Raw genomic sequence first — 13,140 nt, 5'->3', positions numbered from 1 at the left:
GGTTTAACAGTCTTAAAAAAATTTTTATTAAACTGTGGTATGAACACCACATGTGATACCTGTATTGCCTTTAGTGGTACTCAGTAGATATTTTGGTATTATTTATTTGCAAGATAAATAAAATGGTTATGAAAAATGGGACAGCAGTGGATGCTTTCCATTTGAAAATTGAAATCAAATCTCTGACATGGAATCAAACCCTGCCTAACCTGATCCACTTCCAAGTAGAAAAAAAACAAAAAAAAAACACGATTTGATAGATTATAAGTTTAGTGGCTTGTCTAACTGCTGAAGCTAATATAAAATACTGTAGCACCATTTACTACAGGAGACTGTAAAGTATTATGTGTGAAACAAACATTCAGTGAGTACAAATCATTACTGCATCTGCGTAAATAATAAATGCCAGGAAGCCATATTGAATTTTGAGCTTCGGGTTGGTGAAAAACTTCAACAACCTTTCCTTTTATAAAGTCTTTTTTTTTTTTCAAGTCACACTTTAAATTTTTTGAAATGCATAGTGAAAGTCAATTTAAAATAAATAAATAAAAAAAAACATTTTATTTTGCCTCATTGTTGTTGACATAGCAACAAGAGACAGACAATGCAGCCAGACAATTTTCCCTCTGATCAGTGATCGGCAGGTGAAATAAAAGAAAAAGTTTTTTCCGTTTAATCAAATGCATTGAGACTAAGAACATTACCACGTCTTATCTGAAACGCATCAACCAAGAGTATAACATTTGGTTCATTTTTATGTGGTGAAATATTATAAAGGTTAACACAAAAACAGGCAGGATTTTTGTAATTTCTTACATTTCTTCTGTCTTTCCTGTTTTATGAGTAAAACAAACAAACAACAACAACAGCAACAAAAAAGATAACTTGTCAAGTTAGACCTCTAAATAAAAGTGGGAAAACAGCGCCAGCCAGTAGTAACCTCTAAGGTGCCTCCTAAACACAAGCAACAGAAAACCCAGTCTATACCCTGTGTTATTGCAGTTACATCATGTATATTTACTGACGTTACAATTTGTTACAATTAACCAAATTTGTTACAATTAAAGTAATTTAGAAAGAAAAAAAACCTTACAAACCGATGCAAACATTGATATGTCAACTGGAAGAATCAAACAAATAAATAAATAAATTTTAAAAAGTTCATTTATGCTTTCAGAAAAAAAAAAAATAATTAAAAATTTAAAAAAAACAAGCTCAAACCCCGATTATTCCTGAAGGACATATAAGGCATTCGTATTTGCGCAGCTTTGGCACGAAACATAGCACAGGGACAGAGAGCGCTGCTCCGGGACAGCAAGCGCCCTTTAATGAGGTCTCTATTTCACTTTCATCGCGCCGGGCCGCTCCTCTCACCTTTCAAATGGTCCGATCTATTAAGCGTTTTAATGAGCTCCGCCAAACAAACGCGAGATGCATGGCCCATTGAACAATCCATTAGAGAGGTTGACGCGCTGACGGACGCGACACACGCTCTCGCTCGCATTGACGCGTCTTTTCTCTGCCAATCAGAGATGTCAGCTGTTAAGATAAGAAATGGACAAGAGGACAAAATTCCGGAGATATTCGTATAACTGAGTGACGATGAATGAAATGGATGGGAAGCAACCGCTGCGTCTACTTCTTAAGTTGTCTTATTAGGTTAAGGGAGAGTTTCTTAAAAATGAACTGTAATAGTAAACAATTTTAACCAGGGTTTTTTTGACAATAAAGAAATGGTGATATTTCTGAGACATAAATGTGCTGACTATTAATTAGACCCAGGAGGAGTCACTTTAGACCACCCTCCTCCTCCCCCTCCTCCTCTTCCTCCCTCTTCACCGCGGGGTGCGGCCCTGTTCGCCTTGGCATTACATACAGTGGGAAGTTTTTCTGTGGCGCACCGCATCACATCTGGACACGCGGACTAATCAGACAGCCTCCATCTATCACGCTTACGTTTACCACCTCTCCATCACCTTCTCTATTACACCCCTGTAGTTTTTTCTTCTTCTTCTTTTTTTGCCTAATCACACGACTTTTCTGTACAGGAGGGGAGGCACTCACTGAACGCATTTACCAGCAGAGCCCCTTATGAGGGTTCTGGGAATTTAAATATTCACCGCTGACACTGTGCAGAGCTGGCTGAGGGCCAGGGTGGGCCGCTTCGTCCTGTTCATACAGACCAGCAGAACTCTTTCTCTTTCTTTGCAAAACCATAATCGTTATACTTATTCGTCTCTACAAGAATGATATAAAAAATTTATGCATTTCTACATCCAAAAAAATCAGCAAACGAATTCTAAGCCCCCCCGCACCACTCTACTTAGTCCCCTGTTAATGTGCCTGATGTGTTCTGTATTTATTTAATTAATCGACAATTTATCACCTTTTAACTGGGCACCATGCATTAGACATGAATGAAGGAATGAATGAATTCTAACCACTTTCTGAACTCTGCTCTATTGATCATTTCAAACTGAAAATCAAGAAATCTGCTTTCAGCAAGAGCAGAATAAATGTTGCTGTTGAAGTAAAATGTTAACATTTAAAACAAAAATAAAAAGTGTAAGTCGGAGTGATCTAAATGCTTGTATTGTTTAGAGGGAAAACGTATTTTTCAATATTAAAACGTTCACGTGGTGCATGTTGCAACTTGTCTTGCCCCGAGCAACATCTTGTGGAAAGGACATAAAAAAAAAAGATGTTAACAACTTTAAATTGTGTTTGAAATGTGATGTATGAAAAGACGTCTAAATGAAAACGTCATCTGACGTGGTTGAAAAGTTGTCAGGGTCAGTCATTAGGTTTGTACAGAAAGTCTGGAAGACAAACTCCAACTGGGGATGTACTTTTCGGAGTTAAATAAAGACAGGGACAGATCAACCTGAAATAATAATAATAATAATAATAATAATAATAATAATAATAATAATAATAATAATAATAATAATAATAATTATAAAAAGATTCCCTGATGGAGAGTTTGAAGGATAGCAATTAAAGACACAACAAGAAAGCAACAATGCCACACCCGCCATGAATCAAACTGAAAAATCTGATTAAGAAAACGTCAGACTGGAATAAAGCATGCGCCATAATTTATTGCCACAGATCAATGCCTCCGCAGACGCACCGTTCTTATCCCCTCATAGAGCTAATTGGTTGTAAGTTCTCAAATCGATTTTAATCCGAAATATGCAACTTTTATCATTTTAAATAAACATGCCAAGCTTTTATTTTACCCGAAATATTTTTTTTTTCTGCAAAAAATAAATAAATAAACTGCAATAGCGAGGTTAGAAGCAAATTAAAATCTGTAAGTTCCGGAGCTGTGCATGCAGAAATAAAAACCGAGTTAGGTCATTTTCAAGATCACACGAACTCTTAATGTTCATTGTTTCAAGTCGAAATAAACTTGTTTTGATCTTCACCCTCGAAATATTATCTTCTCCTTATTTCTTCCCATTAACTTCCTTTTCCCCAAAACTTTCCTCAGGCAGAAACAGAGGTGCGCAGCAGCGGCGCAGCAGCAGCAGCAGCAACTGCAGCGCAGCAGATGCAATAAGCGCCGATGCTCAGGACACGGGACTTTTTAACTCTACGCTACAGCGCCCACTACATGCAAGCAGAAGCGCTAAAAGCGGAGCGGACGCCTGGCAGAAAGTTCTCTCGTCGCTCCTTCAACTTTTTAACTTTATGCTCTTTCTCTACGGTCGCTCTGACTTCTTTTTTTATTATTATTATTTCAATTCACAACCACATCGTGATGTGTTCTGTCCTACCGGGAGAAAGACAGGATTACGCGCTTTTGTTTGGAGATGAAGACATTACAGAAAGTATGAACTGATAACAGCGATAACCTATAGGTATATAAAATGGCATTTTTGAGAAGAAAAAAAAAGAGAAAGGGATGTTGCACCTACTCGTGGCCAGTTTCCGCGCCCTGCCTTTGGACCTCATGGTGCCAGTCTCTGCGGCGTGGGTTTTGTTTGGATGTTTTCTTGAATCTTTTTTTTTCTTTTTTGTCCTCCTTCTTTTTTGATTTTTCTCTGTCCTCTTTTTCTCTGGGTTTCTTGGTCCAAACGCACTATCTCTCCGGCATTGTCAGTCTGGACACCTTCGCACATGCGCACAGAGCGGAATCTGCCGGGCAGCATGTGCCAGAAAAAAAAAAAAAAAAAAAAAAAGTTTGAGACGATTTATTACTTTGATATTGGACTGATCGGGTAAAGATGTGTGGGGAAAGATTCGAGGACATCTCGTTCCGTGCTTATTTCTTAAGATGAGAGTGAGCGGGACGAGCTGAAAATAAATAAGTGGAGCTCCTGGTCCTCCTGCACATCGAACTTTAAATTAACCTACATCAACTGTAAGAAAAAAAAAATAAATAAATAAAATAAGAGAAATGTTTCCATGAAGAAAATATCTTTAACAGCACCTTTTAAAACTAATATCACGGATGTAATAAGTTAATATTACAGACGCAATTTTAGTGTCTTAATAAAAGACTTTCAGAATGAAGACAGTTTTTTTCTTCTGTTTTTGCAGACTCTAAGATCTAAGATACAATCTAGCCCACCTTTTCTCTTCAAATGAAATCACATTAATCAACGTTGTCTTAAAACTGACAGATGCGCAGTCAAAGCCACTAAGAGGCTCCACATATTTTAATTGCGTTGTAATCACTGAAGCACAGGAAATGAATGAAAACTTTCCATCCATGTTTCTAAATATGAGAGTTCTCTTCTTTTTCCTTTTTCGTCCTCGTTTTCCTCCCTCTACATTCTCTCTTTGCTCAGACAATTGTTAGTATGTTAAGTTCTTTTAGTATTATTGGCCATTTGAGACGTATCCGCTTGTGTGTATATTCCATCACTTGCTAATTGCCGCAGAGCTTAAAAAGGGTGTTTTTACGTGATCTGACCTGAAAAAGGGGCAGATCCATTAAGAGAGGAAATCTTTTTTTTTATTTTTTTTTATGAGATTTGTTTCGGTCGGTTTTGTTCCTTTTTATTTACATATATATACTAATTATTATTATTATTTTTTTTTTAAATAAGAAATTATCTCACTCATAATCCGCACAGCCACTGAAATCACAGTAGACCGCAGTTCATGCATCATAGACGCATAAGATGCAGACTCTACACAATGTGCCATTTTTGTTACCGCTTCGGCCTTCTTTAACGAGTTTGCCTGAGCCTATTAAAATACAGCTAAATCATTATCTCTTAAAGGTGTGGCTTGGCTGCCTAGACGCATCGACGGGATGTAATTAAAGTAATTGGCAATTAATGACATCAGCTGGAGATGCTGCTGACAGTGCAAACGCGAGCTGCTCAGCCCCCACGAGAGCTGAAACAGAGACAGAAAGTTTCCAAAAGGGGTGGCCAGGTGGGGGACGCACATCGTGGGAACCTGAAGCTTTAAAAGACGTTAAGGATATTTATTAGGTTTTGGGGAGAATGATGGGTATTGTGTGATGGCGACAAAAACACAAAAACACAAATCAACAAATAACTGTTTAAGTGTGTTCCACCATGTTTCAGATTTATAACAATAAAAGGTTATGGATGATAAAGAAACTGGCTGGCCAAGTGGGGCAGAAGCTCTGGGCAGCGTATTTCAGCAAAGGGCTGGTCATTGCACCCTCAGATTCCTGAAACCCCTTGTTGGCGCCTCTGGACTGCCATAAAAAAATCGCTGCCAGTTCCAGTTCTGCACCCTCTGCTTCCATTTTATAGCTGACTTTCTTATCTTAGCAAATAAATAAATAAATAAATAAAAATCCGAATATGAAACATGCAAAAAGATTTTTTGCAAGTTGTCCTGTCTTCTTAATTAAATAAAAATAAAAAAATAAAAACTATAGAGCTGTCTCCCAAACTGTCTTCATCTTATTTGCAGCTTCGATTAAACTGGGACTTTATATGCTGTTGCACCTCTGCTGTAATAATATTAACGATGGGTCTGAAAAGGTGGCGCACCGCGCGCACGCACAAACACAAACTCCCACCAAGCGCAGGGGGAAATGGGGGAGGGGGTTTAACTGTAGAGCGCTCAATTAGTCTGAATAGAAACAGTTTTCATTCACCACAATAACTCACTCCTCTCTTTCCCTCTTTTTTTTTCTTTTTTGTTTTTTCCCCTTCTCCAAATAAATGTTTTATTAGGATAAGGCGGTGGAGCGGAGCGGAGTGCGTGAGCTCTGCGTGTGGGTTGCAATTATTGGAAATTAACTGGAGTTGTGAGATCCCCATGTTTGAAATAATAATAATAATAATAATAATAATAATAATAATAATAATAATAATAATAATAATAATAATAATAATAATAATAATAATAATAATAATAATAATAATAATAATAATAATAAACGAAACAAACCCGTCTAGCAAGTTTCAAAGAACGACTGGTATGTTAGCAGATATCTGTTTCCTGTAGATTCTTCAGTTGTGAAGGGGTTAAAAAATAACATGACCTGCGCTGCGAGAGCTGCAGAGAAAGACTAAAAGTGAAAAGGGAGCCTCGGGCGCAAGGAAATTACCCGGCCCTGCGTGACCTTTGGGTGAGGTAATCAATCAAATGATCAACAGGGATATTTATCACCGCTTTATCCAATCTTTTCCTGGAAGCAAAAATCAAATATTCAAAAGACACACAAATAAGCCATATTGGTGGCTCAGCCATAATTTTTTTTTCTTGTTACCTTTTGACAGTGGTTTAGTTGTAAAAACTGTTAAAAAATATTACTTCCAATATTCTCTTCTAATTCCTTTACTTGTGGGTGTAAAGGAAATACCGCAGGGATGTATTGGTCTAATGCGTGCTGCCCCTTTGTGGAGAAGAATCCGTTCAATCAGAAGCGGCAGTTTGCAGTCATTAATGGTCCAGTTCTCCACCACAAGCTGCAATGCATGGGCTTCTCAGTTCATGCAAGGAAAAGGTAAAGTCAGTAATCCCCTCAAAAAAGACGAGCCTAATAAATTAAACAAGCTAAATGTTATGCATTTAGGTTTTCATCTTCCTGAAACTAATAAACGAAAGGAAGGCCAATAAAATCAGGAGATTGAACATAGGTGAATATTTTACGCTATATAGAAATATAGGACATAAGAAATATGTGGACAAAAAACTGAAGAAACAACAACAGAGTAACATATATATAATAAACACACTGACGGTTGTTTGCTTTAAAAGAATATTGTGTTTAAATCTTGAGCAGTAACTAGAATAAAAAAAAAAAAAAAAACATTACTTTTTCTTTACAACAGAAAACCACAAATTTTTAATGAAATGGTTAATTCAGTTAGTTTAAGAAGAATAAAAATCTAAATTCTGAAAACCATTATGGTCTATATGTACACAGTCTGTTCATTTCTTTTTATTTTGTGTCACGCAAGAGTCAAAAACTGTAATAAAATGCTGAACGTCAGTGAGAATTCTTTATGTTATGCTGCCCTCTTGTGGCTGTCTATCAGCAGCGTCGGAGGTGAAGGACAGCCTTTGTATGTAACAGCTGGTAATGAAACTGTTAAAATTCTTTACATAAGTCTAATTACTACAGAAACACAACAGATACAAATAGATCAACAATCTATTTGTTAATCTATTTTAACAAATAGATTACCAGCCTGGTAACCAGTGTTACCAGGCTGGGCCTCTTTGAAGATGTAAACTGCAGTTATGGCTGTGCCCACTATGAAAGACAGACAATTTGTGGAAGTAGTATTGATAGTGTTTGTGTTGGCTTTGGATATATTTATCTCTGAGGACTGCTTGATGAGAGGTTCTTCTCATCCTGCAGGAACGTCAACAAAGGCATTTGACAAGGAATCGATGGGACAGTCGAACAGGGTTATTTACTCCCATTTCCAGTAACAGCAGGCAGCCTGATCATGTCAAGTTCCCGGTTGCAAGGCAATTAAAGAGCCATATAACTGAATGAGATCCTTAAGATACTCAAGTAAGACACTAGCTGATACTCAAGTGTATGTCACTGTCTTCTGACAGCTGAGAATTTAGAACATAAGGGAACAGGACATAAAGGTACCGTATTTGTTTTTTATGTAGTATTTGATGAAGAAACTACCTTTTACCACTGAATCTGGAACGAATGGCAATCATCTATTTCACTTGGACTGTAAATATAACCATAAAGACGATTACAAAGTCTGCCTTCTATCACCTTAAGAAAATTTCTGGGATTAAAGAACTAATGTCCCAGTAAGATCTTGAGACACTCATCCATGCGTTTATCTTCAGTAACATTTATTACTGTAAAACTGTCTTCACAGGTCTGCCTAAAACATTAATTAGACAACTATCTCAAATGTGGCATACAAATAAATTTGACTCGACTTGTGTTGAATTGTCAGTCTTGGTCCCAGATGTGTTGATATCAGAGTGATGTTACACTTGACTAAATGGTTTTCCATCAGAAAAAATTAAGCTGCAGACATGTCCATGTCTGCTCCACCTTTAACAAGGTTTGTCCCTTTGGGATCAGACAAATTTACTAGCATCACAAGGGTGACCTCCAAAGGTGAATGCAAGATCACAAAATGCAGGACTGTTTTTAATCAAACTTCCATCTCTTTTGCTGTGACAAGTCATGGAAATAGTTTCCCAAATGAAATTGTAACAGGTACTATTTATAAAATGTTTGCACATTTGGCAAAAACAGGAATTAAACAAGCAGATTTGTGCTCCTTATTGATGAAGGAAATGAAATGTTTTATGAACTATCTGTAGGATTGTAATTTGATTGGTTTGCTTAGTTTTTGTGAGATGTAAATAATAAATTACTATACATGCATATAATTAATTGTCATGCTGGCTTTTGAATAAATCATAATCTGTTAAATCATATTTGATTACCAGAAATCAGACCAAGGATCTCAGGTGGAAATTATCATGTTTTGCTATAACCTGGTATCATGCATCTATCCTTTTAAACAGTTCATAAAATGTTGTGTATTGTATAAAATAAGTAGTTAACACTTATTTCCTATAGATACTTACTGTCCAGGCTGGTTGTGGTCTCATAACATGTTCTGCTGTTTTTTGGATGCCAGTCTCTAGATGTCAGTTAGCAAGAAGACACGTGCATCATGAGACGGATGCTACTTCAGCAGCACAGGGCAGCACAAAGACAAGATACATAACCACACACACTCTCACATTCACACACGACTGAGAGCAATTAAAGGAGGGCTCTTAACATAATGCATATATCTTAGGACAATGAGTGTATCTGGAGAGCACCCACACATGCAATATGCATCCATGTGGTTCAACATGCAACCAAATATTTTCTCAGTATACACACATATCAAACTTGGGGAAAAAAAAGGCTTCACTGTGCTGCAAGAGCTTCTTAACTGTCAGATGGTCAGTTGAAGCTTGAGGGGGTAAAAAAAGGTGTGGTGGACACATCTACCAGGTTTAGATAAATGAAATGAAGAGCATATCTTTGGAAGATGGAAGATTTTGCGCCGCTACATTAATCACCTAATAGGAATACATAATATTTATTTTGTAATCAATTTAAGAAGTGGATTGCTATTGTGCTGAATATATGTTCACACAATTAGAAAGGAGCAATAGATAAAGGGACTATATATATATATATATATATATATATATATATATATATATATATATATATATATATATATATATATATATATATATATATATATATATATATATATATATATATATATATATATAGGATGGTAAGATAATTTTTTTTTATCTTATTTTGAACCAAATGTTAAAAACTCTCCCTTACCTTAACCCCATAGAAAATTTATGGGCTGTCAAGAGGAAAATGACAGAAACCAGACCCAACAAGACAGGTGACCCAAGCAGTCTGGGCTTTCATTATTGCTCAGGCTGATCGAAGAAGAAGAATAGGCAAAAACTTAATGTTCAAAATCTAAAAATCAGGTTATGACAAACTTCAAGTGCTTCTACAAATTAATATCCTGAGGGATGAATACTAATACAATCAATAATTTAGCAAAACATCGCAAACAGTTAAAGCTACAAACTGTAACTCTTATACATTTTTTTTTACATATTTGTAAAATCTCTTACCATGTCACAACAATTTGAGAAAGATAATCTGTGAGAATAGCAACCTCCCTGAGATGCTATTGCTGTCTGTAGAAATGCACCACTGTCAACCAAAAACAACCAATCAGAACCAAGAGAATAGTCTTAGCACAGTCAATCATCCTATGAGCTCACTGCTCAACATGCTAACAAAGAAGAAACAACTTACCGCTACAGAAAAACTGTTAATCCAGCATTAGCGGTGGCCAAACTAACTAGCCTGAGCTGTGCCAGCTGCAGCATAGTGAGAGGTGGGAGGGATGAGTAGCTCTACATATAGGATGATTGACAGCACTAAGTACCACTTCCTGGCTCTGATTGGTTGTTTCTAGTTAGCACTGGGAGAAGTAGAAGAAGACAGAGGAATTAAATTCTTTCACAGATTATCTGTCTCATACTGTCATGGCATAGTGACAGTTTTAACAAATAAGTAAAACAATATTTTTTTAAATAAAAATTGTTGTAGCTTTACGAAGGATGTACAAATTAGCAGCCAATTGTTCACAAATTTGTAGAGGAATTTACTTTTTGTTTGCAATAATTTAAGTCACAAGTTCTGAAGCATCTTAGGGAAAGGTAAACTGCAAGTGCACAATTCCAATAGACAAATTAGACAAGCAGCTTTGCTCAACAATTGCTGTTGGAAAAAATTTAAACTATTTTTTCTCTAACTTGATGCTTTTCACTGTGAAAGAGTTGGTCTTTATGAATTGAGAACATAACCGTAGGGCACAGAATAAAAAAGTTGATGTCACCATACAATTGTACTCCTACATTTCTGCTGTTGCAATACTAGAATCCTAATATGATTACATACAAACTTTTTTAAAGCTGTTTGCAAAAAGAAATATTTGGAATATATGCTGTAAATTCTCTTTAATTTGATTTTGTTTTTCAATAACCTCATGAAAAATGTAGAGACTGAAAAGAAAATCACACAAAATAAAGCCACACTATACTCCAGAGTGTTTTATTATTATACTTTGTTTTTATTATAATTTTCAGCTTGTATTACTTTAAAGTCAAAACGCTGAGGTGCATAGTCATGAAGGGAGCATGAGCAACATGGTCACAAAGACAAACAGCTGAACATTCACAGGAAAGTTGACCCAGGAGTACAGAGTTGCAGATTTGCTTTGCTTACATGTGTTAAACTGACTATGAACAAATTTCAAGCTATACACCTAAGTTCTAACATTTCTACAAGGTGTTTGGTCTCATGTGACTATATGAAACTGTTGTCTTCATTAAGTTAGATAGATATGTAAAAGATGTTAAAGAAGTCCAAAATTTAGAGCTGCTGTCTGCAAAGGGGAATTGGTCATTTTAAGTATGTGCTTGTTTTTAATACATTGAACTAGCTTGCCTTGGTCTGTATGTTTCTCCTTTTGTTATTGTCATTATTATTACTTTTTTTTCTTTTTTTTTTTACAAAAGTTAATATACTTCTTTTCCATTCATGATACTCTTAAAGCAAGAGCAAATTGTTATTATGTTTTAAACCATAATTTGATCAATGATATCATCATTTAATCTTTGTGGAATAGAGTTGCAACATACAACTACTGGACTATTTATTTACCTCCCAGATGTCTCACTGTTTTCAGTCTTTTAAATGTCCAAAAACAGACTAAAATGCCAATTACAGCTTATCAAAACAGATTTGACATAACTAAATGTTTTCACCCCTGTATAATAAAATAGTCACAAGTAAAAGTGACATTACTAAACCGCGAAAAAGATTTTTTTCGTAACTTTCTCAAAGTTTTAAAACACAAATTAAAATATTTGGCAGTTTCCATTTTTCCTGCAATTCACCAATGGATTAACTCACAAACCGTTGCAGCTCTGGATTGGAATGTGGGAGGCAGACAACTAGACGTCAGACGTTTGGCGTGGCAGTGAGACTTTCACCTGCTCATACTGCAGAAGTTTGTACTGAGCAATATTTGTAATACAATACAGAAGCTGACAGTGTTACTGTGGGTTTTTAACTACCTAGTTTGAGAGTTGTGTTGTAGGAATAGTGATGCAACAACAGCAGACGTGAGACTCTTGGACTGGCAGTACGAGTTTCAGCTGCTCTGGCAGTAAGAGCAATACTAACCCTAAGGAATTATAGTAACACTGACCCTAGGGCGTCTACAAATTTCCATTTCTCACTCTTAGCTGTCAAATGGCAGCAGTTTGCCAGTTGTCCAACATTTGCAGAAACTGATGTCTGTAATATCCAATGGATTTTCTGTAAACTTAGACATCTTTATAAACTTATTAAATATGAATATTCCTTTAATTTATTATAAAAAAAGTAGTGGGTCTTTCGCTCTAACTCGAATTATTACACAAAGCAATAGCAACAAATGCAACACTGTGGATATCTGTGTAGTGTGGTGGAAGTAGTCAGTGATCTTATCACATAGATAATTAAACATATATTTCAGCTTGCACTATAAATGACCGCTTTTTTACATGCTGCAATCCTAATTTTGCAAATTGAGATACACTAAATGCACCTGGCATATTACATTGGGTTGCCGTTCCGGGGAGATATGCTATGCATTTTTCTGCCACTAGGTGGAAATCTTTTTTTTCTTTTTCTGTGCTCTGTTACACCACTGCAGAGGTGGACTTTTGAACAAACACTATCTGGACTGCAGCAGTCAATATGAGGAGGTCGTTGACATACAGAGTTATGCTGTCGTCAGCACAGATATTTCTCAGAGAAGAAGAGAAAAAACCTCAAAGTACCAACATGAATACAAAAACAGGATGAGAAAACAAAATAAATTTGCTTATATTAGCGTGGAGGTTGATACAAAATAGAGGCAGCTCTTTGACAATCAGAACTAATTTTAAAGCAAGGTGCGTAATTTCGTCTGGCTAAATCCGAGCACCACTCTCGGATTTAGCCAAGATGTACACAATAAAAATATTATTGTGTACATGAAACAAGCAAGTCCAGAATAACGGGCAGATTTTGGTCATGTTTTCTGGAGTCAGTAGTCTTCATTTGAG

General features: G+C 36.2%; 1 protein-coding gene across 13 annotated transcripts in view; it reads right to left on the bottom strand.

The window, feature by feature from the left end:
- The window catches only part of mecom (MDS1 and EVI1 complex locus), a 159,926-nt gene extending 155,592 nt beyond the window's left edge, over positions 1-4,334 (bottom strand). For 12 of the 13 annotated variants that reach the window (XM_044119113.1, XM_044119119.1, XM_044119114.1 and 9 more), the window contains exon 1: positions 3,924-4,334. In XM_044119113.1, the coding sequence (XP_043975048.1) occupies positions 3,924-3,960 (37 nt within the window). In that variant the 5' untranslated portion in view covers positions 3,961-4,334. Of the gene's footprint in view, positions 1-3,919 lie in introns of all 13 variants that reach the window. The other variant, XM_044119125.1, reaches the window with a different exon arrangement.
- Between the last annotated feature and the right edge of the window lie 8,806 nt (positions 4,335-13,140).

Source organism: Gambusia affinis, linkage group LG06, assembly GCF_019740435.1.
Source record: "Gambusia affinis linkage group LG06, SWU_Gaff_1.0, whole genome shotgun sequence".
NCBI classification, from domain to species: Eukaryota; Metazoa; Chordata; class Actinopteri; order Cyprinodontiformes; family Poeciliidae; genus Gambusia; species Gambusia affinis.
This window is presented reverse-complemented; position numbering and strand designations above follow the sequence as displayed.